We start from the raw sequence: 27,559 nt of genomic DNA on the forward strand, positions 1-27,559 counted from the left end.
CTTACTAGAGAGTCTAGATTTAATATATTAGTTCATGTAGCTGGAGGTATACTAAAACGTGGACTCAATGGTGGCCTACATTTAATGAGGATAAAATGCCAGAGCTTCTCTTGCTTGTGGAAGAGGAAATTCAAAGGCTTGGAGAGACAGGAATGCTGGGATAGATTTACCATGGGTGACCTACACACTCACTTCCTAATTTTGTTTAGCAAGAACACTCAGAAGCCATTCCTTTTGATACCACACAGGACCCTGTGGGGCTCCTGGGCACAAAAGCCTTTCTGTGTCCCCCATTTCTTTGATTAAAGGAAATAGGTTTCATTCAGCCTCCATGACCTTCCCTGAGTTCCAACTGGCAGATTCAAGAAGTTGCTAATTAGGGAAGGGAGGGGATGCGAAGACAAGGGAGGAGCAGTCAAGAGAAACAATAGTGCAGCCTTGGGGCAGGGTCCTGGCTCCCCATTAAGGGATACACACAATATCTTTGAGCTGTTTTGCAGATACTGAAACACCCACCAGGTGGGAGAAGTTAACTACATGCTGCCCACAAGCATGTAGACCGCAGATCGGTTGGAACCAGAAGGTTGATGATGCTGACTCACAGTTACCTCACCACCAACCAATCAGAAGAATGTCCACGAGCTAATGATGCCCTCTTTGAACCATTCCCATAAAACTCCTCACTACCCATTCCAGGTAGGGACACAGTTTTGAGGGCATTAGACTGCTGTGGCCCCCTTTGCCTGGCAAAGCAATAAAGCTATTCTTTTCTACTTCACCCAAAACTCTGTGTCCAAGATTTAATTCAGTGTCAGGGTACAGAGGCCAGGTTCGGCTTCACTTTCACTAAAGCAGTGAGAAACACATTGGAGAGGGGAGAACCAGCATCCTTGAAGACCTTACAGTTGCTCTCCTTTGTAGGCCAGATATGACACTGAAAGTACAAGGTTCCAATGGGGATGATGTGATCCCAGGGGAGCAGAGGCCAAGAGGCAGCCCCTGACCACCAGTGACAAGTTGGGAGCATTTATCATAAAGGGTGGCAGGGATGTATACTGTTAATGAGAATGCCTGGTCCACAGAGATCTTTGATGGTAGTTAACTGATCAGGGTGCAGAAACATGTGGTCATCCTACTAGAGTATTCCTTAATCCATATAACAGAAAAGAAACTCTAGGTCTGGTAGACAAAAATGTGATTTGGGTTGCTGTTGCCCTCAATTGAGAGTCACCACCTCTCACATAGTTTCCAAACATTGGTCAATTAAAAGACCAAAAGCCCTTAATTAGTGTGAAAGCTGGGGCCCCTTGAGGAAGGGCCCTGAAACATTGTTATGCCTACACAATAAATAAATTTTCCTCCAACCCTTCTCCAGAGAGCCCTGAAGCTATTTATTAAGGTGACTGTTCACAGAGAAGAAGGAAATACACAGGCTTTCAGGGAATACTGGACACCAGTCATAAACTGACTCTATTTCCTAGAGTCTTATAATGCCACTGTGGTACACTAATCAAAATGGGGTTTTTTTTGTTTGTTTGCTTCTTTGAGGGAGGAGGCATATTAGCCCAAGTTAGACTTATAATGGGTCCAGTTGTTCCACTGGCCTGGTGATATTTCTCTCTAGTACCTGAATATTTAATTGGAATTGCCACAATTGGCAACTGACAGAATCATCAGACTGGGTCTCTGAATCTTAGGGTGAGGGAATGTTTATGTGTTTTGCTCATTGATATGTCTCAAGTACCTAGAATAGTGGCTGGTACATACTAGGCATCTAGTAATTAAATGTTAAATGAAAAAATGAACGAATGAATGAACTACATATTAAGACATACAGTCTTAAACTTCAAAATAATAGTTACTTTCTTGGCCCAATATCTACACTTATTTATCTACAAAATTTGTTTTCTTATTAACAGTACCTAACATTGGTAAATGACCATTCAACTTCCTTATCGTTAGAAAGATTTCTGTAAATAATTTGTAAACAGTGATTACTTCCCCAATGCCTAAGGATTACTGAGACTTAGAAAAAGTCTTTAAAATCATGAATTTTGTGTTTTAAGTTTTTTGAGAGGTCTTGGTTTTATCCCAGCCTCGTCAGGATTAGGGAACTACTTTCCTTTCTTTCCTGTAGCCCAGCTCTGTCCCCACTTTCACCCCCACATTAAAGGGCCATTAGTGTTGAAGTTTGTTTTTGGTTGGGCACTAAAAGTAAAAGAGCAGGTTAGGAGTCACAGGGAAAACCTGACATATCTGCTTCTTTTAACCTATGACCTTCCCAGCTCTGCTGCTAAGCTAAAGTGTTCCCAAATATATGTAGTTGGAGAGAATAAGCATCACTCGAAATGAAAGTTTCTCAAAGTAGTTCCTTAACAATATTAACACCAAACTTGTACTTAAGATAAAAAGGAAATAAAAAGCTAGCACACTGACCTGAGTGATGTAGATGATTTTGTGCAGCTGGATTAAGATCTGCTGAATAGGATCACTGATCTGACGTACTTTCCTCTGGGACACAGCAATTCCTGCAGATGCTGTGGATGACAAATTCTGCAGTTAATCAAGACACTTTTCCCCTTCAAAAGTGGTATTAAGTGGAAAATGGGGTAAAATTCTGAAAAAAAATACTCTCATCCTACCAATGAGAAAATATGTAGAGATCTTGTTACACTTCAATATTTTATGATATGGGATGCACAATTCTTTCCTTCTACTTCTTAGACCTCTAAGTAACATAATAATGTTATTTGTAGCATCTTAAAGACTGTTTATCACTTGGAAATTTTGCCTGCAATTATGCCAGGCTGCCACAAGGAGTCAGTGGTGTCTTGGATACTGTGGCCATTGAAAAGCTGGGCTTCAGATATGTGCAGTTAAGAGATTATCACACTTAAAAATTTTAAATTCATTTGCCCTCAGTAGCAAATAAAACTAATTTTATTAAAACTACTAAAATGCAAATAGTGAATAGGCAATCTTACAGAGCAAACAAAGAAAATAAATTATAATTTGTAATAATCAAGGGTTTGAAAATTATGTTACTTTCCAACCCTTGATTATTACAAATTATAATTTTCACCAAGATTTCTCTTCAGGTCTAAATAAGACACATCTATAATTTATCCTGAATTCTCATCACAGAGCCACATCACTTTCACAGTTCTAAGCTAGCTTGGTATCAAACTGCATATAAGCTGCTTTCCCAGATTCATATGTCATAGCCACAAGTGGCCCATTCTTAACTTTGAGGAATGTAAAGCTATTTAAAGGAATGGCCTTGACCCCTTTATTAGCCATAAGGTCACCTCTGCCTCCTCTCACCCTCAGATCCACACTGGAGAAAATGGAAGAGAGACTTCAGATATGTGGATGTATATTATCCTCTCTCCCACATCCCTGCTCTTTCCCTTCCTCCCGATAACATGTAGCATGCTTTCTGAAATAATGCTTTTCTTGCCGATTTCTCTTTTAAAGAAAATTTCCAAAGTCCTTCTTTTCTTACCTCCATACAACTTTGAGCACAAGAAATTAAATGTGAATACAATCATTGCTTTAGCAACAGCTAAGATTTTGAAAAATGATTCTTATATAAATGCTTATATTATATATTTATATATTTGCATATTTTACCATAAAAACTTGTTTTCAAAACATTTATAGAGAAAATTTAATGTGGCCATTAAAAGATTCAACTTGTTTTATTATTAGCATACCAAAATGTATGTTTAGGACACCATCCACAAAAAAAGAAAATAAATATAACATTGAAAGAAATATTATTTTCCTTATGGGTATCTTTATTGAGTTTATTGAGAAATTCACACAAGAAATCATCTAGCTCTCGTTCATCTACATTTAATACCCTGTTTAAATGTTTGCAATTTAAAGGATCTAACTCCTCTAGGAACTGTGTCTAACTCCTTTTATGCAACAATTACTTGCCATCAAGATGAGGTTTAATAAATTACCCTTAGGGTAAAAATGTGAAGGTAAATCAGAAAGAATTAAGGTAGCTCTGAAATAGAAAACAGAGAGCTGGAAGTATCTGCTCCAGCCTGCAGAGATGGCCAAGAGTACATATGTCATATTTTCTACAATGGTGCTTCTTTGCAGAAATAATTCTTAAAATGTAATTATTTGTTTGTCTAGACTGATATCCAAAACCAATGTGGCCAAGTTGCTGTTGCTATAGGAACACTAACTTTGCATTTTCTGAAACTGGACGGCTTGGTTTTTGATCACATTTATGTTGATTACTTTATGTTTTTGTTATATGGACTTTCATTCATAGGTAATGAGTTAAAATCTCACAGCATGGCAGAGAGTTCTTAGATTTGTGATGACATTTTGAGTGGGATGTCTACCTTGCCACAAGAATGTATTCATCTGTGGCTAGATATAAAAACAGAGATAGTTAGCTAGAATGTGTGCCTTCTGAACTACTCAATATACAAAATTACTTAAAATTATTTTTCTTAAGACCTTTGACCATAAGGTAAGTCCTTGAGTTTTGAAAATAGTTTTGGTTGCTTACTCTCTAAAAAATAAATCCTAAAATGTGTAATTACACATGCCCATTGTAAAACAAGCAAACAAATGTAAAACAACCTAAGTATCACAGAAGAGACTTCGAGGGTCCCTGGAACCACCACCCATCAGCCACCTCCCCAGAAGAAACCTCTGATATCAGCTTGGTGCATTGCCTTCCAGTTACTTTTCTATTTATGTGCTCCAGTGTGTATCTTCAGAACATATTTTTCGAATTGTGGTTGAGTCCTAAATCCGTTTAATGAGTCACGACCAGCATTTTGAAAAATGGAATGGAATGGCATGAAATGAAATAGAATAGGATATAAAAATTTCAAAGTGCATTGCATGTAGTAAGGATCCACCCAGTCGAGATATAAAATGTGTGTCTTACTAAGTGTCATTTCCAAAAAGACTTTGAAAGCTACTATTGTAGAAAATCTATAGTATTATCTCATGCTTTCTTTCCCTCTTTTTAAATAAATGGTGACACATTATAAGACTGTTTTACAATTTTTATTCTCAGTCTGTCATGGAGATTCTTTTTTATCAACACACCCTGTTATAGCTTATTCTTTATGACCACTATTGAACAGTACTACATATCCTGCATGCAATATAGTTTCTTAGTCATTTCTGTCTTGATGGGAACTTAGTTTTTTTTCAATTTCTCATGATTATAAATGATGCTGCAGTGGGTATATATGTGCGTGCCTCACTGTGCATAGTACAAGAGGTCTTTAGGGTAAATAAGGAGAAATTAAACAGCTGGGCCCTTTGATACACATATTTCCTATTTTAACAAATACATTTTAAAGTGGCTGAATCAAGTTGCACTCTGATCAGAAGAGAATCCATTTTTCTATATCGTGATCAACACTATAATCAAACTTTTCAATTTTGCCAATCTGATTTTGTTTTATTTTTTGTTTATCTGAATGCTGATGAGGTTATTGTACTTCTCTGGTGATTTTCTGTTTGTGTCCCAAGCTTTTTTTTCTTATTGATTTGTAAGTGCTCTTTACATTGTCTGACTACTAATACTTTTATTGTATTTTACATGTTAAAAGTATTTTCACCTAATCTGTTACTTCTTTTCAATTTAAAGGGCAGACCAGTGGTTAGGAATCTACGCTGTCACTGCCAAGGGCTTGGGTTGAATCCTTGGTCGGAGAATTAAGATCCCGCAAATTGGGGAGCATGGCAAAAAAAAAAAAAAAGACATCATAGAAGCTAATCATATTCCAACGTCAGTCATATATAGTATGCCCATGATTCATATCTATATGATTCCTACTGGGAAAGATAGAAAGTATTTGGTCTCATTAAAATTTAAATAAAATCAAAGTTTACATTGGAATACTTTATATTCATTTTACGGTTTTTATTAAAATATTGAACTTAATTAGTGTTTTAAAACTTAGAAGGAAACTACAAAATTCATCATAAGAGGCAATTTACTTAGGGTGTAAAAAATATATATAGTTGCTAGCTTACTGTGTGGTTAGCATGACATTAAACAGCTACTTTTCCCCTCTGGGGTGGTGGGCAGGAGGACCTGGAGGAGATGTCAGCAAGGGTTTTACACATTTAGTCTCATGTGATCCTCACAAATATTCTGAATGGTAGTTGTTTCTATCCCCATTTTATAGATGACTGAAATTAAGGAGATTGTCCAGCCAAGACTGAAGAACTGGGACATGCAACAAGGTGGGCCCTAAACTCTACACTGACTTAGTCTCCTAACTTGTCACTGGGAGACCATAAAATTATGGACAATGTAACATAATATATATGTTCCTTCCCACACCTGAAATACTACTTTTTTCTTAAAAGGAGTTGCTACTTTTAACACGTTTTGACTATACCTTTGAACATTTAATGGATCAAATATTTTTGGAAAGCTTGTACAACTAATAAGCTGGAAGCATTATGTCTTTGTAGCCTGTGCAGTGCACTATATCTGCTTTATTATCTCATGGCACATTACAATAGCCAAGTCAGTTGCCCATTCCTGGTTATTTGAGACTTGATTTACATCATATATCCAGTTTATTGAAATTACAATTCAGAACACAAACTCTGAAACTGTTAATTACTACAAATTGAACAAAAGATGGATTACACATGTTCCCCCAATTGACCATGATATAGTATCAACCTACTATTTTTCTGAATACTTTCTGCTAAGAATCAGGAATTTTTGAACAATTGGAGAAGAGAAAGTTTTGAGCAGGAGCTCCCTGAAAAAGTAAAAAAATAGTTTTCCTTTATAAAGGGGGCTAAAACATACATGGCTTCTCCATATGGGACCAACTGCCCTGTTGAAACACAACCTTTTAAATTTAAGTACAGTGAACAGATTTGCTCGGGTCTCTTTCCTCTACTTTTGTAAAAAGGAAATAAAGTAACTGAATTGTAGCTTAAATCTGCAAATTCTCAGCAATGAACCTCTGTACCCAGCAGCATAGAAGGCAGCAAAATTAGACAAAGAACATTGCATTCACAAGGGGTTCATGGGAGGTCCATTTAGAGGACCACGGATGAAGGACAGAGAACTGATGCAAACATTTCATCTGAGAAGACCATGAAGAATGAATAGGCTTTCAGTAGGCACAGGACATGGATTTGGTGTGAGGGAGGGTATATTTGAGTGGCAGCTTCTGAGTAGAAAAACAGTTTCAGCAAAGGACAGGAGTCAGCTAAGTGAGTGCCACATCTGGAGAACAGCAAAGTGTTCAGTTTTCCCTGTGTGCAGTACCATGAAAAGGTATAGTACTGGGTACATCTGCAGAGGGAGCCAGGGACCATAGCAGATGGTGATTTCAGGACAGGTGATCTCATGAGAAGAGGCCTAGGGCCTAAGTCACGCCCAGCATGGAGCAGCACATGGTGACTGTGGGGAGCAGGAGCCGAGGAGGGGCCGAAGCTTGGACCTGAGTTGTTAAATGACTCCCTCCATGGGAGAGAGGGAAGTGAGAGAGCAGATGATGACCAGAAGATGTGGGCATGGAATCTTTCCCAACACAGACCAATAGATGGTTCCACAATCAGGTAGAAATTATTAGGAAGAGACTCAAGGGTCTGGGCCTAGTCCCCCCACAGTCCAGCCCCTGGTAGAACTTCTGACAAGATGACAGGAAGCTGCAATAAAGCCTCAGCACCTTTCACCCTGGGTGACCAGGTTCCTTCCACTCCCTTTCATTCCAGCTTCAGAAACAAGCTGTTTAAAGGCCAAAGAAGCAAGGCTGCTTTGAGGTCCTTCACTCTTGAATGCTGGCTGAATCACCTTTACATAATGCATCATCTCACATCTTGTTCAGGCTTAATTTGTGTGTGTGTGAGGATTAGGGTTTCATCCTATTCCAAATTCTCTATGTCTTTATTCTTTTCAAAATATATAATCTCAGGATATTTAAAGTTGCTAAGCCCCTTAAAAGGACTACATAATACACATGGCAAGATGCTGTGTGAAGAATTCACTGTTGTATTATTTCCCACACTTACTTTTGGCCTCATGAACTTCCTGTTATCAAGAAGCAGAGTGAGGCAAGCACTGCCCCAAGATGGGGAGGCAGAGAGGAACCAGGGAACAGAGAGCATACATTCCTGGACTTTAAAAGCATTAGTCTAAGCAGAAGGCAGAGAGATTCACAGGACCTGTAGCTGAACAAACTCTTCTTCCTGCCCCTCCTGGATAAGGTAAAGCTTCTTTGAGGAGGAAGGACGAAGACACACAAGAAGAAAAGAAGGTCTCAGAAGAGATTCAAATTCCAGCTCACTTGGGCAAAGTCTTCGGTGGGGGCAGTGAGGAGGGCAGAGATGTTTCATAGAAGTCTCTACATTTGGGGATTCAAGAGTGGAAAGGCTGGGGGTGCAGTTCCCACAGCGAGCTCTGGGAGGTCCTATCCATGCAGATGTTCCCTGAACCATATGACCTGGGATGGAATGGGGCAGGAGAGACAGCTTTCTGGGGTGTCAGAGGCTCAGCCCCCAAGTCTCCAAACCCAGAGAGTGTGGAAGAGTAGGCTAACCTTCCCAGACCCCTGAGAAGGTGAGCTGACAGAGCAAGGAGCTTGCCCCACAGAAGTCCTGCCTTCATGACAAGGGAACACAGCCAGAAATGGGAACGTGTACTAGGAACTGGAAGTCAGGGAGGGCTGTGCCCACTTCTCAGGATAGCAACGTGGAAGGGTGACCCCCACTCAGTACTCAGAGCAGACACCAGCACAGGCAGTCTCAAAGCCTCAGTACAATGATGCCAACTGAATCCTTGGAACAAAAATACCACTCAGGGAAGAAGAAGAAGAAAGAGAAGTGCAATTCTGTTTGTCTGACTTTAAGCCTGATATGATAAAGAAATCACCAACACATTGAAATTTGCCTTTAGGCTAATTGATTATGTTTTCTGAGATGTGGAATAGGGGCTTAATATAAAAATTAAGTTCAGTTTTGGGAAAATATAGAAAGTTAGATTTTTTCCCCCTGAATTTGTGACCTAAAAATAACATGCCTAGTCCATATAGCCTGGCCCTTATCCATTTACTTAGTTGTTCTTATACTATGCTACAATCACTAACCAAGTCATACTGGCTCCCTTTATTCCTACTAGAGGGAACCTTTTTTTCTCTGAAAGTCAACTCTATTGATGATGCTCAGAATTCTCAAGAAGAAAATATTGTGCTGTGAAAATACACTGTGTTCAGCACTATGGATGCAAAAGCTAACCAATCAAACTAAAAGGAACAGAAAGAAAAGATAGGAACCCTCCTCTCATTCAATTACCTGGACAAGAAAAATTTATCTCAGTCATGGAAAACAGACAAAATGATCATTGCTTGATTATCTGACATCATGCTATGACATTTTCTAATATCTTTACTTGATTCTAATCTAATACTCTTAATCCACACTGATAAAGGTGAAGGCAGTTACAGTTCTGTAGACGTAGTGGTTAATCTATAGAAATTGACATGATGGTATGACTTTATAGGCCAATCAAGACATTAATCATAAAAATGATATGACTTTACTGCCCCACAGAAAATTTGCCAATCTTATGCTTAATTTAGCAATGTTGCTTCAGCTTTTCTTTACTATGTATATACTTTTTAAATATATATATATGTATATATATATATATATATGCTTTTATAACTATAAAAATATACAACTATAAAAATCCCTGTCTCCAAATGCTCTTGAACAGGCTCTTTTGTCCTCCATCTGGTTCCACCATTAAGGGAACTTAAATAAAACTAGGATTATTACTAAAAAATAACTTTAAGAATTGTGCTTTTTGGCTTCCCTCATGGCGTGGTGGTTGAGAATCTGCCTGCCAATGCAGGGGACACGGGTTCAAGCCCTGGTCTGGGAAGATCCCACATACCGTGGAGCAACTAAGCCCTTGTGCCACAGCTACTGAGCCTGTGCTCTAGAGCCCGTGAGCCACAACCACTGAGCCCACATGCCACAACTACTGAAGCCCACGTGCCTAGAGCCTGTGCTCCACAGCAAAAGAAGCCACCACAATGAGAAGCCCACATAGAGCAATGAAGAGTAGCTCCCACTTGCCGCAACTAGAGAAAGTCCACGCACAGCAACAAAGACCCAACACAGCCAAAAATAAATAAAAAATAAATAAATTTAAAAAAAAAAGAATTGTGCTTTTTGACTCCAATATGGTAAGAAACAATAAGTAGTTTCTTATAAATAAATAAGAAAGTTATAAATAAATGAATTTTAAAATTTTAATTAACATGTCATATAAAACATCCCAAATAATCTATGGAATCTTCAGTGAGGAATGTCAATTAACAATGAATGAGATCTCAGCTGTATTGGAGGGCAGGAAGGTGGCCCAGCCAGAAGAAGCCTCTTGCCTGTTTCTCATTACTATTAGGTCACCAGTCACCATCTGCAATACTCAAATTACTGTATGACAACAATTCAAAGGGCAGTTGTAAGCACTCTGAAACAACTTTTTTAAAATAATAAATAAATAAATAAATATTATTATCTTTGGCTGTGTTGGGTCTTCGCTGCTGCGCACGGGCTTTCTCTGGTTGTGGTAAGTGGGGGCTACTCTTCATTGCAGTGAGCGGGCTTCTCACTGCAGTGGCTTCTCTTGTTGCAGAGCATGGGCTCTAGGCACATGGGCTTCAGTAGTTGCAGCATGCAGGCTCAGTAGTTGTTGCTCGTGGGCTCTAGAGCACAGGCTCAATAGTTGTGGCTCACAGGGTCCAGAGCAAGGCTCAGTAGTTGTGGTGCATGGGCTTAGTTGCTCCGCAGCGTGTGGAATCTTCCCAGACTAGGGTTCGAACCCATGTCCCCTGCATTGGCAGGTGGATTCTTAACCACTGCAGCACCAAGGTGGTCCTGAAACCACTTTTTGAATCTCACTGATCATTAATAATGGCAATTTGGAATTTGAAAGCCCTGCTTTTCTACATTGACTCAATTATTTGTACACTAAGCTATAACCATCACCCAAGCCACATAGACCTCCCTATACTCCTACCAGAGGGTGGTGTAGCTTTCTTCTCCTCCTTTCATTTAGCTTTTTCCCAGTGCAGAAACCCCCGGGGCAGGGTTTTGGGCTGCGTTAACAGCTAATTTGCAGTCTGCACTTGGGCTTGGATTGGGACCATCAATAACTTTTGTGAGATTGAGTACCTTTTTGAAAAGACATTGTCCTCCAAAGAATATGTAAAAATCTACATCTGGTCCACACTCCCCCAGTGCCTGCCTGGCATGAAGAACTAGGACGCAATTCATTATTGATAAAGAAAATGTGTTATCTCCCACCTCTTCCCCAATCTGAAGTCTAACACTAAAATATCATTTTTTCCTTAGTCTTTAAGTAATCACAAGATTACTTATGCAGTTGCTCTCAATAGCAAGAATAAATAAGGGTTTAAACAGTGGTAGGTCTGCATCAGTTACAAAATAAGTAGTTTTCAGGGGCCTGATCTCAGAGGAAATACTCAAGATATATGCAAACTTTACTAAAGATGCTTATAATATGGTTGCAAAATATAACTAACATACCCAAATCCCAACAAACAATATAGAAAAATATATAATTATATGTCAAATTGCATAGTGTAGACTAGTATTATAAGAGTTTTGATTAAAGTCTGGTAAGCACATTTCACACGCTAAAAGAATTGCTATGCAATAAAATTAGAGAAGGCATTTACAAAAATCACCTTGGCAATTGTGAAATCTAGTATTAGGTATTCTATGTTAATAACTAACTTGAAAGCAAGTTACTGAAAGTTGCTCCTAACAAGGACAACTAGAATATAGCTGTGCTCTCTGGAATATTTGGATGAAACATTGACTACTTTACATAGATGTAATCTTTATGAACAAAAGACAAGTATAAAAATAGATTCTCAGTCATCTAGTACAATAATTAAGAGCCTGGAAATCATGAAGAGACAATTTCTATTCAAAATGCAGAGCATAATAATTCCCATCTATTAGTTCAGTGCCTGGGTGTTAGCTGCTGAAAAATGAAAAACCCAGCAAAGGAGGGAAAAACATCAGTGTTAATCCAGTCAAAGTTGGCCATAGTCTTAGTTGACATTACATTTGCATTTTAAATTTGGGTTTGACTGACACTCCCCAAAATTTACATTTGACCTACACAAATAGCATCCATAACATTAAAATGTAACCTATTAATTTGACAAAGAATAAGTTTCTCATCATATGTTTTGGTATGATTTAATTTTCACAAATATACCACATCATTTCCCCTACCTCAACAGGGAAGGACTATTTCTTTTTTATATATAAAAGACCTTAGACATTTTTTCCAATTCAAAATATCCAATTGTTTGATTAATTTGACTCTATAGACAACAGAACCAATAAATTATTTTTAAAGAACTGACACAAAGTTAATATACAGAAATCTGTTGCTTTCTGTACACTAACAATGAACTATCATGAAGAGAAATTAAGAAAACAACCTCATTTATAATCACACCAAAAAGAATAAAATACCTTGGAATAAATTTAACCAAGAAATTGAAAGACCTATAATCAAAAACCTAGAAGACATTGATGAAAGAAACTGAAGATGATACCAAAAAATGGAAAAGTATCCTGCACTCATGGATTGGAAGAAATAATATTGTTAAAATGTCCCCACTACCCAATGCAATGTATAGATTTAATGCAATACCTATCAAATACCGATGACATTTTTCATGGAACTAGCACAAATAATTAAAAAATATATGGAACCACAGAAGATCCTGAAGAGCCAAAACAATATTGAGAAAAAAGAACAAAACTGAAGGTATCATGCTCCCTGACTTCAGACTATACTACAAAGCTACAGTAGTCAGAAACAGTATGGTACTGGCACAAAAACAGACACATAGCTGAGTAGAGAGCCCAGAAATAAACCCACACACATGTCGTCACCTAATCTATGACAAAGGAGGCAAGAACATACAATGGGGAAAAGACAATCTCTTCAACAAGTGATGCTGGGAAAACTGGATAGCTACATGTAAAACAATGAGATTAGAACATTTCCTCACACCATATACAAAAATAAACTCAAAATGGAGATTAAAGACTTAAATGTAAGACTAGAAACCATAAAACTAGAAGAAAACATAGGCAGTACACTCTTTGACATAGGTCTTAGCAATATTTTTTTAAATGTCTACTCATGGGCTTCCCTGCTGGCGCAGTGGTTGAGAGTCCGCCTGCCGATGCAGGGGACACAGGTTCGTGCCCCGGTCTGGGAAGATCCCACATGCCACGGAGCAACTAGGCCCGTGAGCCACAGCTACTGAGCCTGTGCATCTGGAGCCTGTGCTCTGCAATGAGAGAGGCCACGACAGTGAGAGGCCCGTGCACCATGATGAAGAGTGGCCCCCGCTCGCCACAACTAGAGAAAGCCCTCGCACAGAAACGAAGACCGAACACAGCCAAAAAAAAAAAAAAAAAAAGAAGAAGAAAACTACTCAGGCAAGGCAAACAAATGCAAAAATAAACAAATCAGACCTAATGAAAGTTAAAAGCTTTTGCACAGTGAATCAAACTATAGACAAAAGGAAAAGACAAACTACTGAATGGGAGAAGATATTTGCAAATGATATGTCTGGTAAGGGGTGAATATCCAAAATAAATAAAGAACACATACAATTCAATATAAAAAAAATTTAAAATGGACAGAGCACCTGAATAGACATTTCTCCATGGAAGACACACAGCTGGCCAACAGGCACATGAAAATATGCTCAACCTTGCTAATCAGGGAAATGCAACTCAAAACCACCATGAAAGATCATCTCACAACTGTCAGAATGGCTATCATCAAAAAGACAACACATAAATGTTGGCAAGGTTGTGGAATAAAGGGAACCCTAGCACACTGGTGGTGGGAGTGTAATTTGGTTCAGCCACTATGGGAAGCAGCATGGAGTTTCCACAAAAAATTAAAAATAGAACTACCATATGATCCAGCAATCCCACTTCTGATTATGTATCTGAAGAAAACAAAAACATTGATTCAAAAAGATGTATGCATCCCAATGTTCATTATAGCATTATTTACAATTGTCAAGATGTGGAAGCAACCCAACTGCCCACCAACAGATGAATGGATAAAGAAGATGTGGTGTATATATACAATGGCATATTACTCAGCCATAAAAATGAATGAAATTCTGCCATTTTCAGCAATGTGGATGGACCTAGAGAATATTATGCTTAGTGAAATAAGTCATACAGAGGACAAATACTGTGTATTTTCACTTATATGTGGAATCTAAAAAATAAAGCATACAAATGAATAGAACAAAACAGAAATAGACTCACAGATACAAAGAATAAACTAGTGGTTACCAGTGGGGAGAGGGGGAGGTGATTAGGGGAAGGAAATTAAGAGGTACAAACTATTACATATAAAATAAATAAGATACAAGGATGTAATGTACAGCTCAGGAAATAGAGCCAATATTTTATAACTCTATGTGGAGTATAATCTATGAAAATAGAGAATAAATATGTTGTATACCTGAAGCTAATATAATATTGTAAACCAACTATACTTCAATTAAAAAAATATTCATCCAGAGAACTTTTGGACATAACTGAGTTTCCTGTGGCCAGAGGCACTTAAACAGAATAATGTTACATATTAAGTAGATCAGGTATGAAAGGTATTCCTTTTCCAGTTTTCTTTTCTTTCTACTGATTATATCAAGGGTTAAGTTTCAGTATGGAACAAGTATGTCATCACCATCTTTGAGATATGAGCTAATGTTCCTTCATAACAAAGAAAACAGACCTCAGGATAAGCAGATAACAGTATCTACTAGAATGTAATAATGTTGTTTTGCTTAGATTTGCATTTATTTTTTATTATTGTCACCTATTATGGCAAGTGACGCTGTTCTGGTTTCCCATTTGTAACAAAAACATAAACTTCCCTTTAGATAACTTTAAGTTGAGAAAGTAAGTCAAATTAAAGAAACCGATATTTGGAAAATAGTAATACAGATGGTACTCAGATACAGCCAAATTTGTGCCATGGTAATCTATAAGTGACAAAGGTTAGGGAAATAGAGCTAAAATAATTAGTATGTGTAAAAAGTGTTTATTCATTCATTAATTCCATATTAATTACTGTTAATATTTTCATCTATTCAGTATAGAAATTCCTAAATTTTCAATTCTGTTGTCAGAGAACTAGTCTGTTATTTAACCTAAAGAATATCTTATTAAATAATTTATACAATCTAGTTAGTATTAAAAGACAGAACAAGAGGATTTTTAATAGTGTTAACTTGAAACAGCTTCATGGTTATTTGTTTTACAGGAGTTTGGAGGTACATTAAATACTGCTGTATGACCACAATATGAACCTAGAAGTTTACATTTTAGGAGTACAATATAGACAAGATCATATTCTAATACAGCCACTTAACACTCTAAAATAATAGTTCTCACCCTTTGTTCTGCCATAGCACATGGAAAATGATGTTCACATTACTAGATATAGTCCTGGGAGCATACCCAGGTTTTGACAAAATTCTCTCATCTCTGACAATGTTTTTCCAGAGCACTTAGGCAATATAGGACTATAGCTATTGGTTATACATAATGGAAAGAATACTGATTTTCAGAGAAGGTGATCTAAGTGGACGGGGCTGGTACCAGTTGTTTGTGATTTGATAAAGCAACCAATAGCCCAAGTTTACCCTCAACATTTAAAAAAGCATGACTTTTATAATATGCCGAAAAACCATTTTGCATTAAGATGAAGAAAAAATTTGGTTTTTTTTTTACACGAAAGTGGAATAACTTGTAAGTAGTAATCCAAAATTTCTCATATGCATTACTGTGTTCTACAAGATTAGTTGAAACTAATCACTCCTTTATAGGTAAACTTTAGCATTCACTGACAACACTTAAAATGCTATAGTACGTTCTGTTTTAAATTTAAAACATATGAATCAGTAAATTTTTAAACGGTAGATGGTATAACAAACTGTAGGTCTAAGAAATATAATATATTACATGTTAACTGTGCTAAATAGTTTGTTTAACTATCCAGAGATCTGATCAATTTTGCTGACATAAAGTCAAGTCTTAAACTAGCTAACTCAACATACCCTTTAGGAAAAATAATTCTTATTATGGATCACAACTGAACTGCAAATTGCTTACATATGTATGTATTCTGCTACACTATTATAAAATCAATCAATGACTGTCATTTTAACTTCATGATTATGTTATGAACTTACCTTATGCCAAAATAGCAGGAGTAGAGCATGGTCAACATGACAGCTTTAGATATGCTAATAACAAAGCTATCTGTTTTTTGCATCTATGCTGATCGTGACAGATTGGCCCCAAACTATCAATAACTCTTCCAAAGCAAATTTAATAAATGTGGAGACATGGACTAATATTACAGTAAATCAATTCACATCTCCTTTGTTCACTATACGTATTAACTCTACAAAAGAATGTGAATTAAGAAAGCCAAAGTAAAAATAACATTAAGCAATACTTCCAAATTAACTAAAGTAGTAAAATAGAACTTTATACTCGAGTCATACACATATGTTAAAAGCACAGTCACTAAGTTTTTTTTCTGAATTGTCCAGGTTTAGTTAAAAACTTTACTATTACTGTTGAACTTTGGTCCTCTTTAACAGAAATTAGAAATATTAATGAATACACTTTTTTTCTAAAACAATTACTATAAACTTTTATGTTTTAAGAATCCATAATTTTTACATTATTAGAGAAACAATGTGATATAACACTGCTTTAATCAAATACAAATAACTAAAATTATCTATGTCAGAGTAAAGGAGATAGAATAAAAGATATGCTTACTCATATCATGTAGGTGTAGAGCTTATAGAAATATGTATGTAAAACAAGGTTACTATTTTTTGTTAGTAGGTATGCACCGTAAGCATCAAAATTCAACTGGCTAACATTCCTACCAAAGCAAAAATACAAATTTTAGTAAAACAGCCTATATATTTCATCAAATAAGTGAACACAGAAAGCATTTTGGTACTGTTAACATGCCAAGTTAATAATGATGGACAAACAAAACAAGATTCTCTGGCTGACTGTACTAAAGTTACCTCCCAAGCATCATTCAGGTATTCAGGCCCAACCATAATTCTGTGTTCACCCATTGTGTGCTTGAAATCAACTTGATCTAATAAGTACTACCATGGTCTTTGAGATTGCGAAGTATCACAGCGGGAAGGCTATGGGACTGCCACCCCGTCACTAACTCGGCCTCTATCTCCTTAACGTGGGCCCTGAGCATGAGGGGTGGCACTTTCAGAAGCAGGTCAAGAGGCAGCAAAGTTGAAGAAATAAAAGGGGGAAAGAAATGAAACTGTAATATGAATTGCACTGAATTTCAGCGAGGGGTGTATGATGTTATTGCTGCCAACACTAAATTAACTGGCCTTGGTCTTGATCCTATTCCACCAGTGAAGTCTCTGAAAACAGAATTAGAAGGATTTATTCAACTTGGATTTGACTAACATTTACTGAAAGCTTACACCCCGCTATGGTTTACATAGGAAAATATAGGTTTATTTTTCCTCAAGATGCTCTCAAGAGTTTAATAAAGAGAGAAAATAGACATATTTGAACCCAGAGCAGAACTGACATTCTATGACCAATGGAAGAACCTTGTCCTATCACAGTTGTTTATAAGCTCTAAGAATAATTACGAGTGTATATCTTAGTACAGTACCTTGAATGATTTTGTTACTTTTAAAATCAAAATACTTATTTTGTATTAAAAAGAAAAACCATTTAAAATTTTATATGTAGTATTTTCCATGCTTTATTTCTGCTGTCTTAAAGAAGAAACTATAACTCTTCCTATGAAGTGAGATGATTTTTGCAATTAAGAGGACTATATTTTTCCTCAAGTTCTCAGTGTTATTAACATTACTTGTTTGCCCTACCCTAAAATTCTGGATTTCCTGAACATTTTGCAAGTTGGTCTCCATGGCTTCCACCTAGTGGAAGGGTCATTAGACCCTACTAAGGACAGCCATAAATAACCTTCAACCTTGTTTTTCTAGTGTAATCTAAAGTCAATTTCTTAATAGTTTTTTAAATGAAATAAGAAACATCTATGCCCTGACAAATGATAAGAACCATACTTAAATTTAATGCAATGCAACAAAAGTACATCAAACATGTCCTGTGTATACGGCACATGTGTGTATATTGAGTTGGAATGAACATAGGGACTTAAATACAAATAAACATGATTGATAATTTTCTTACACCAAACTTTTCATTTTAATCACAGAAGTTTTGATACATATAAGTAACACATACCTAAGTTATGAAGAATAACAAATTTGGCACTCATCTACCCACCACACGATTACTATAATAATACCAAAATCTATGCACCCACCTGTGAGTTCCTTCCCTATCCATTCCCATCGTTCTAATCCCCTACCAAAAAAGCCCTCTCTTGATCCTATTTACTTTTTGTTTCTCATTCCCAGCCCATATTTCCAGAGCCTTGAAAATTAAATGAAACTCACCAGCTTTGCATAGGTAATACATTCTCCCAACCCCTGGAATAAGATGGCATGTTTAAATAAAGAAAAGGGATGCCCCCTTCTCTCAAATTTTCAAAGAGGGGCAAAATCTCAGCAGTGCCCATATGCGTGTGGCAGAAGCCTCAGCACTGGGCTGAGGAGCAACTCATATCCTTGCATGCAGGCTATACATCAGGAAGAGCAAGTGCATAGCCCCGCCCCTTAGCCTTCTGGACAAGTTCAGCACTGTCTAACAGAAATATAATGCAAACTACACATTAATATTTAAATGAAATTTAAAATTCATTTCCTCAGTCAAACTAGCTACACTTCAACTGCTCGAGTCATATGTTGCCAGGGGCCCCCATACGTGACATTGCATTCCAGACGCTTCTGTAGATGTTAGTCATTGTCTTCATAAACATTATGACTGAGGCTTACAGACATGCCACACAGCTGCACAATACTTCATGGACCCCACTATCTTAAACTTTGAGGAGACACGGCTTTGGGAAAGATCCCCAGTGTTCTCTTACTTGATGCAAGTAATAAATACTTCCTTCTCCTGATCTTTGTCTTGGTTGTGTCTTTTGACTTGACACCCACTAAAAGGAGAACACAGTTTGCAGGTGACAAATTTTGATGACTCTGGTGGGACCTCTCACCTAACCCCTTTGGGTTGCTCCAGCTCCCAAGAGGCAACACAGTGGGCTGCAGCAGTTCACCCGGGAGAATTTGTCTATGTTGCTGGGGGATCTAAGGGGAAGGGCATAGGAGAATCCCTCTTGGCGCCTGATTTTTCAGGTCCATGCACCTCAACTTGCTGAATGGGCTCAGCAGCTGCTCTGGACTTCTTGATCTGGAGAGTCCCTTTGGAGAGGTTAGAGGTGTTTATCCCACAAATCAGCTTCAGGGCTCTGTCCCCATCTCAACGGGGGAGAAGAAATGACTCAAGAACTGCACAGTTAATCTGGTCTGGCCAGGTTGGCTCTGAGAGTCTGAGGGATTGCAAGACACTCCTCTCTTCTCCAGTCTTAGAGGTCAGGTCAGAGTCTGAGGGACTGTGAGACACCCCCATGTTGCTCAAAGAGTCTGAGGGATTGTGAGACAAAGAAGTTGATTTGTGCCATTCTTTGGCCATTGAATAAAACTTGTGCTGTTCCAGTCTCAGCACTGGTTTTGTTATTGGCTGTGCGAATCCGAGCCGAAAAGAACCCCCCTAGGGTCTTGGGGGGCTAGGGGCCTCGGCCTGAGCTAGGACCCTGGTGTGGTTCCAGGTGACTAATTTGATAACAAATCCAGCCAGAGGTCTCTCTGACTCAAGGCCAACAGGTGGCCAGCCAAAAGAACAGGGTGATTTAGCCCTTGCCCTTGACCTCTGAGTCAACGAGCCCTACTGGAATAAGTCTGAGATCTGAAAACAGCCAAGCACCTGATCTGGGAGCACTCATCTGGAAAGACGAACCCTTCCAAATATCCTTGATCGGGATGCCTGTCATGGATCAGGGTAGTGTCCTGGGGATGCCCAACACAGGGTCACTGGTTTTACCTGGCCAGAAATGCCAGGTGAGTGAGGAGCTGGACAAACTCTGTTCTAGCAGAGGACTAAGTGAGTGAGGAGCTGGGTTGGACAAAGTCCTCTGGAGGCCACCGCACAGGAAGATCAACTCTTTGTTTCTTGTGTCTTTAGTTTAAATTTCTGTCATTGGTTTGTGTCAAGTCTTCATCAGTAAATTTGGAAGGATCTTGGTTTTATGTGGTTTTGTTTGTCCAACTGCTCTTGTGAGTCTCTGCCACAATTGTGGGCACAGGTCAAGCACTGAAGACCCATCAGGGTGTTCACCACTTGAAGAGTCCCATGAAAGTATAAGTTGGTCATGGATCAGGGCAGACTGGCTCTAGTTTCCCTGCTGACCTTAAGCATGTGACCATGCAACAAGGAACATGTAAATCATCCATAGCCACAATCCCTGAAGCACTCTCACCTTCAGGATATAATCAGGAGTCCAAGAGCATGTCTTTAGTGTTAATCTGTCTCTCATCTTGATCAGTGAGCTTGGATCTGTGTATATGTCTTTTTCGGGTCCACCCCTCCCTGTCATTCCCCACCATTGGTCTCCGGGAGCCTCTCTCAGAGACAAGAACCCCTAAGAAATATGGTTCTAGGCTAAGCTCAGGAAATTCAGTTTTGGTTCCCCAGGAGACATGAGGACCCACAAGTAGCTCAGAACCTTTGGGTCCTTGTTATTGAGGTGTCAAGAACTCAAACTGGGTCATCTGAGACTCGAGCTGAGTCACCTGGGGACAGGTAAATAGATCTTTGAGACTCCAAATCAGTCTCACCTTGAGATGTAAATGTTCTATGAGGGCTCTCAGAAACACCTATCTAGACCACCTGTAATATCTGAGACTGAGAGGGAGAAGGGGGAAGAGAACTTTTAAAAAAATTTTAACTTATTCCAACCATTATAAACCAATGTGTTTTATATTATAATACCTGGTTCATAACTAAGTTTAAAATGGGGCTAGGAGATCTCTGGTTCCATCTGTCTTTATATAAAAAGTAACTTGTAGATGAGCTGTATTTAATTGGCCTAAAGAAAAGTAAGGGCTTACAAGTTAAATATTTCTAAGTATAAAGAAAACTGGCCAGAATAAATTTCAGGGTCATGTGATCTAGGACTAATCTTTAATGAGCAAAAGCAAGCTTGTTTGTTGGTTTAATATAGACATGTCTTTAGAGTCATCAGTATTAAGAAGAATACTTTCATTATACTGAGAGTCAAATTTGTCAGCAAGGAAAAGAACTTGGTATAATGAAATCTTAAATAAATTAAATGTACATGAGATAAGAGGTTTCTTTAGTTGAACTTAAAAAAATGTGTTTTGGGAATGTTTATCTAAAATAGTCTCTCCTGATTTTGGCAACTTGAAATTTTAGTTTTGCTATATTAAATTAAATGATAGGAATTATTGACCATCCAGGTTATTTCAAATAAAATAAAACACTGGAACACTACTTGCTAAACAGGTCTAAGTTTATCTACTTTTGTCTTCTTATGATGGGAAACTAAAGATGTTTGGGTTTCTTAAAGACATGTAGCACATTGAGGCAAGAAATTCTGCTATGAGAAGACCTTCAAGATGGCAGAGGAATAAGACGTGGAGATCACCTTCCTCCCCACAAATACATCAAAAATACATGTACTTGTGGAACAACTCCTACAGAATACCTACTGAACGCTGGCAGAAGACCTCAGACTTCCCCAAAGGCAAGAAAATCCCCACATACCTGGGTAGGGCAAAAGAAAAAAGAAAAAACAGAGACAAAAGAATAGGGATGGGACCTGTGTCTCTGAGAGGGAGCTATGAAAGAAAAAACGTTCCCACATACTAGGAAGCCCCTTCACTGGTGGGGACGAGGGGTGGGCAGTGGGGAAGATTTGGAGCCACACCACAGAGGAGAGTGCAGCAACAGGGGTGCAGACAGCAAAGTGGAGAGATTCCCACACAAAGGATCACTGCTGACCAGCACTCATTAGCCTGAGATGTTTGTCTGCTCACCCACTGGGGTGGGTGGGGCCTGGGAGCTGAGGCTTGGGCTTTGGCAGTCAGACCCCAAGAAGAGGACTGGAGTTGGCTGTGTGAAGACAGCATGAAGGGGGCTAGTGAACCACAGCTAGTCAGGAGGGAGTCTGGGAAAAAGTCTGGACCTGCTGGAGAGGCAAGAGACCATTGTTTTGGGGTGCGCAAGGTGAGGGGGTTCCTACTCTGTGTGCCCACATATGGAAGAGCCCTGCCTAAGTGAGCTCCAGAGATGGGCATGAGCCATAGCTACCAGCTTAGACCCCAGAGACAGGTATTGACCGCCACTGCTGTCGCTGCTGCCACCAAGAATCCTGTGTGCAAGTGCAGGTCACTACACACCCCCAACACCCCCAGAGCCTGTTCAGCATGTCACTGCCAGGGCCCCGTGATCCAGGGACAATTTCCCCAGGAGAACACCTGGCATGCCTCAGGCTGTTGCAATGTCATGCTGGCCTCTGCCACCACAGGCTTGCCCTGCATTCCAATTATGACTACAGTACCCCTCCCTCTCCCTGGCCTGAATGAGCAAGAGATCCCTAGTCAGCCACTGCTTTAACATCCTCCTATCTGGAACAGATGTCTGAGGGTGGCCTACATGCAGAGGTGGGGTCAAAACTAAAGCTGAACACCAGGAGCTGTGTGAACAAAGAAGAGAAAGGGAAATTTTTCTATGCAGCCTCGGGAGCAGTGGATTAAATCCCCACAATCAACTTGATAAACCCTGCATCTGTGGAATACCGGAATAGACAATGAATGTCTCCAAAATTGAGGTGGTGGACTTTGGGAGCAACTGTAGACTTGGGGTTTGCATTATGCATCTGATTTTTTATCTTAGTTTAGTTTTTAGTGCTTGCTATCATTGGTGGATTTGTTTAGTGGTTTGGTTGCTCTCTTCCTTTTTAAAAAAATATTTGTTTATTTTTTTCTCTTTTTTCTCTTCTTCTGAGTATGTGTGTAGGTTTCTTTGTGTGAGGTTGTCTGTTTCGGTTTGCTTTTACCCTTTGTCCTAGGGTTCTGTCTGTTCGTTTTATGATGTTGTTTGTTTGTTTTCTTTTTATGAGTGTGTGTGTGTTTGTGTATGTTTCTTTGAGTGATTTTGTCTGTTTAATTTTGCTTTTACCATTTGGCTAGGGGTTCTATCTGTTCAGTTTTGTTTTTTTCCTTCCTTTTCTTCTGAGTCATGTGGCTGGCAGGGTCTCGGTGCTCCAGCCGGGTGTTGGGCCTGAGCCTACAAGGTGAGAGAGTCAAGTGCAGCACATTGGACCACAAGAGACCTCCAAGCCCTATGTAATATCAATTGGTGAGAGCTCTCCCAGAGATCTCCATCTCAACACAAAGACCCAGCTCCACCCAATGACCAGCAATCTTCAGTGCTGGATGCCTCATGCCAAACAATGAGCAAGACAGGAACAAAACCCCACCCATCAGCAGAGAGGCAGCCTAAAGTCATATTAAGTTCACAGAAACCCCAAAACACACTACCAGACGTGGCACTTCCCACCAGAAGCACAAGATACAGCCTCACCCACAGGCACCAGTCCCCTCCACCAGGAAGCCTACACAACCCACTGAAACAACCTCAGCCACTGGGGACAGACACCAAAAACAACAGGAGCTACGAACCTGCAGCCTGTGAAAAGGACACCCCAAACACAGAAAGTTAAGCAAAATGAGAAGACAGAAAAACACACAGCAGATGAAGGAGCAAGGTAAAAACCAATGAGACCTAACAAATGAAGAGGAAATAGGCAGTCTACCTGAAAAAGAATTCAGAGAAATGATGGTAAAGATGATCTAAAATCTTGGAAGTACAATGGAGAAAATACAGGAAACATTTAACAAGGATCTGGAAGAACTAAAGAGCGAACAAACGATGATGAAAAACACATAAAATGAAATGAAAAACACCCTAGAAGGAATCAATAGCAGAATAACTGAGGCAGAAAAACAGATAAGTGACCTGGAAGATAGAATAGTGGAAATAATTGCTGCAGAGCAGAAAAAAGAATGAAAAGAATTGAGGACAGTCTCAGAGACCTCTGAGACAATATTAAATGGACCATTATTCAGATTATAGGGGTCCCAGAGGATGAAGAGAAAAAGAAAGTGTCTGAGAAAATATTTGAAGAGATTAGAGTTGAAAACTTCCTTAACATGGGAAAGGAAATAGTCAATCAAGTCCAGGAAGCACAGGACAAATCCAAGGAGAAATATGCCAAGACACATATTAACCAAATTATCAACAATTAAATGCAAAGAAAAAATATTAAAAGCACAAGGGAAAAGCAACAAATAACGTACAAGGGAATCCCTAAGGTTAACAGTTGATATTTCAAAAACTCTGAAGGATCTTTGCAGAAAGATCAAAGCTGATCTTTGCAAAAACTCTGCAAGCCAGAAGGGGGTGGCAGGACATATTTAAAGGGATTAAAGGGAAAACCTTACACCAAGATTACTCTATGAGCAAGGATCTCACTCAGATTCGATGGAGAAATTAAAACCTTGGGCCTCCCTGGTGGCGCAAGTGGTTGAGAGTCCGCCTGCCGATGCAGGGGATACGGGTTCGTGCCCCGGTCTGGGAGGATCCCATATGCCGCAGAGCGGCTGGGCCCGTGAGCCATGGCCGCTGAGCCTGCGCGTCCGGAGCCTGCGCGTCTGGAGCCTGTGCTCCGCAACGGGGGAGGCCACAACAGTGAGAGGCCCGCATACCGCAAAAAAAAAAAAAAAAAAAAAAAAAAATTAAAACCTTTACAAACAAGCAAAGGTTGAGAGAATTCAGCACCACCAAACCAGCATAACAACAAATGCTAAAGAAACTTCTCTAGTTGGAAAACACAAGGGAGGGAAAAGACCTACAAAAAACTGAACACAGCTAAGAAAATGGTAATAGGAACATATATATCAAAATTTACCTTAAATGTAAATGGATTTAATGCTCCGCCCAAAAGACACAGACTGGCTGAATGGGTATAGAAACCAGACCTGTATATATGCTGTCTAAAAGAGACCCACTTCAGACTTAGGGACACATACAGACTGAAGGGATGGAAAAAGATATTCCATGCAAATGGAAATCAAAAGAAAGGGGAAGTAGTGATACTCATATCAGACAAAATAGACTTTAAAATAAAGATTATTACAAGAGACAAAGAAGGACAGTACATAATGATCAAGGGATCAATCCAAGAAGAAGATATAAGAATTGTAAATGTTTATGCACCCAACATAAGAACACCTCAATACATAAGAAAAATGCTAACAGCCATAAGAGGGGAAATTGACAGTAACACAATCATAGTAGGGGAATTTAACACCCCACTTTCACCAATGGACAAATCATCCAAAATGAAAATAAATAAGGAAACACAAGCTTTAAATAACACATTAGACCAGATGGACTTAATTGATATTTATAGGACACTCCATCCAAAAACAACAGAACACACTTCTCAAGTGCACATGGAACACTCTGCAGGATAGATAATATCTTGGGTCACAAATCAAGCCTCGGTAAATATAAGAAAATTGAAATCATACCAAGCATGTTTTCCAACCACAATGCAATGAGACTAGATATCAAATATAGGAAAAAAAACTGTAAAAAATACAAACACATGGAGGCTAAACAATACACTACTAAGTAACCAAGAGATAGCTGAAGAAATCAAAGAGGAAATCAAAAATACCTAGAAACAAATGGGAATGAAAATACGACAACCCAAAACCTATAGGATGCAGCAAAAGCAGTTGTAAGAGAGAAGTTTATAGCAATACGATCCTACCTCAAGAAACAAGAAACATCTCAAACAACCTAAACTTACACCTACAGCAATTAGAGAAAGAAGAAAAAAAAAAGCCAGGGTGAGCAGAAGGAAAAGAAATCATAAAGATTAGATCAGAGATAAATGAAAAAGAAATGAAGGAAACAATAGCAAAGATCAATAAAGCTGGTTCTTTGAGAAGATAAACAAAATTGATAAACCGTTAGCAAGACTCATCAAAAAGAGAGGGGAGAAGACTCAGATCAACAGAAGTAGAAATGAAAAAGGAGAAGTAACAACTGACACTGCACAAATACAAAGGATCATGAGAGATTACTACAAGCAACTATATGCCAATAAAATGGGCAACCTGGAAGAAATGGACAAATTCTTAGAAAAGTACAATCTTCCAAGACTGAACCAGAAAGAAATAGAAAATATGAAAAGACCAATCACAAGCACTGAAATTGAAACTGTGATTAAAAATCTTCCAACAAACAAAAGTCCAGGACCAGATGGCTTCACAGGTGAATTCTGTCAAATATTTAGAGAAGAGCTAACACCTATCCTTCTCAAACTCTTCCAAAATATAGCAGAGGTAGGAACACTCCCAAACTCATTCTACGAGGCCACCATCACCCTGATACCAAAACCAGACAAAGATGTCACAAAAAAAGAAAACTACAGGCCAATATTATTGATGAGCATAGATGCAAAAATCCTCAACAAAATACTAGCAAACAGAATCCAGCAGCACACTAAAAGGATCATACACCACGATCAAGTGGGGTTTATCCCAGGAATGCAAGGATTCTTCAATATATGCAAAACAAACAATGTGATACACCTTATTATCAAATTGAAGGATATAAAACCATATGATCATCTCAATGGATGCAGAAAAAGCTTTTGACAAAATTCAACACCCATTTATGATAAAAATTCTCCAGAAAGTGGGCATAGAGGGAACCTACCTCAACATAATAATGGCCATAAATGACAAACCCACAGCCAGCATCATTCTCAATGGTAAAAAACTGAAACCATTTCCTCTAAGATCAGGAACAGGACAAGGTTGCCCACTCTCACCATTATTACTCAACATAGTTTTGGAAGTTTTAGCCACAGCAATCAGAGAATAAAAAGAAATAAAAGGAATCTAAATCAAAAAGAAGAAGTAAAGCTGTCACTGTTTGCACATGACATGATACTATACATAGAGAATCCTAAAGATGCTACCAAAAATCTACTAGAGCTAATCAATGAATTTGGTAAAGTAGCAGGATACAAAATTAATGCACAGAAATCTCTTGCATCCTTATACACTAATGATGAAAAATATGAAAGAGAAATGAAAGAAACACTCCCATTACCATTGCAACAAAAAGAATAAAATACCCAGGAATAAACTTACCTAAGGAAACAAAAGACTTGTATGCAGAAAACTATAAGACACTGATGGAAGAAATTAAAGATGATAGAAACAGATGGGGAGATATACCATGTTCTTGGATTGAAAGAATCAACGTTATGAAAATGGTTATAGTACCCAAACAATCTACAGATTCAATGCAATCCCTATCAAACTACCTATGG

At 38.6% G+C, this 27,559-nt stretch overlaps 1 protein-coding gene across 1 annotated transcript in view; it reads right to left on the bottom strand.

The window, feature by feature from the left end:
- NEK10 (NIMA related kinase 10) overlaps positions 1-27,559 on the bottom strand; it is a 290,867-nt gene that overhangs the window by 39,162 nt on the left and 224,146 nt on the right. Inside the window, exons 31-34 of the mRNA XM_060109508.1 lie at positions 17,507-17,543; positions 7,726-7,728; positions 4,368-4,395; positions 2,437-2,537 (exon numbers count right to left, since the gene is read on the bottom strand). Of these exons, the coding sequence (XP_059965491.1) occupies positions 2,437-2,537; positions 4,368-4,395; positions 7,726-7,728; positions 17,507-17,543 (169 nt within the window). The remainder of the gene's footprint in view (positions 1-2,436; positions 2,538-4,367; positions 4,396-7,725; positions 7,729-17,506; positions 17,544-27,559) is intronic.

This window comes from Mesoplodon densirostris, chromosome 10 (genome assembly GCF_025265405.1).
Source record: "Mesoplodon densirostris isolate mMesDen1 chromosome 10, mMesDen1 primary haplotype, whole genome shotgun sequence".
Taxonomy (NCBI): domain Eukaryota; kingdom Metazoa; phylum Chordata; class Mammalia; order Artiodactyla; family Ziphiidae; genus Mesoplodon; species Mesoplodon densirostris.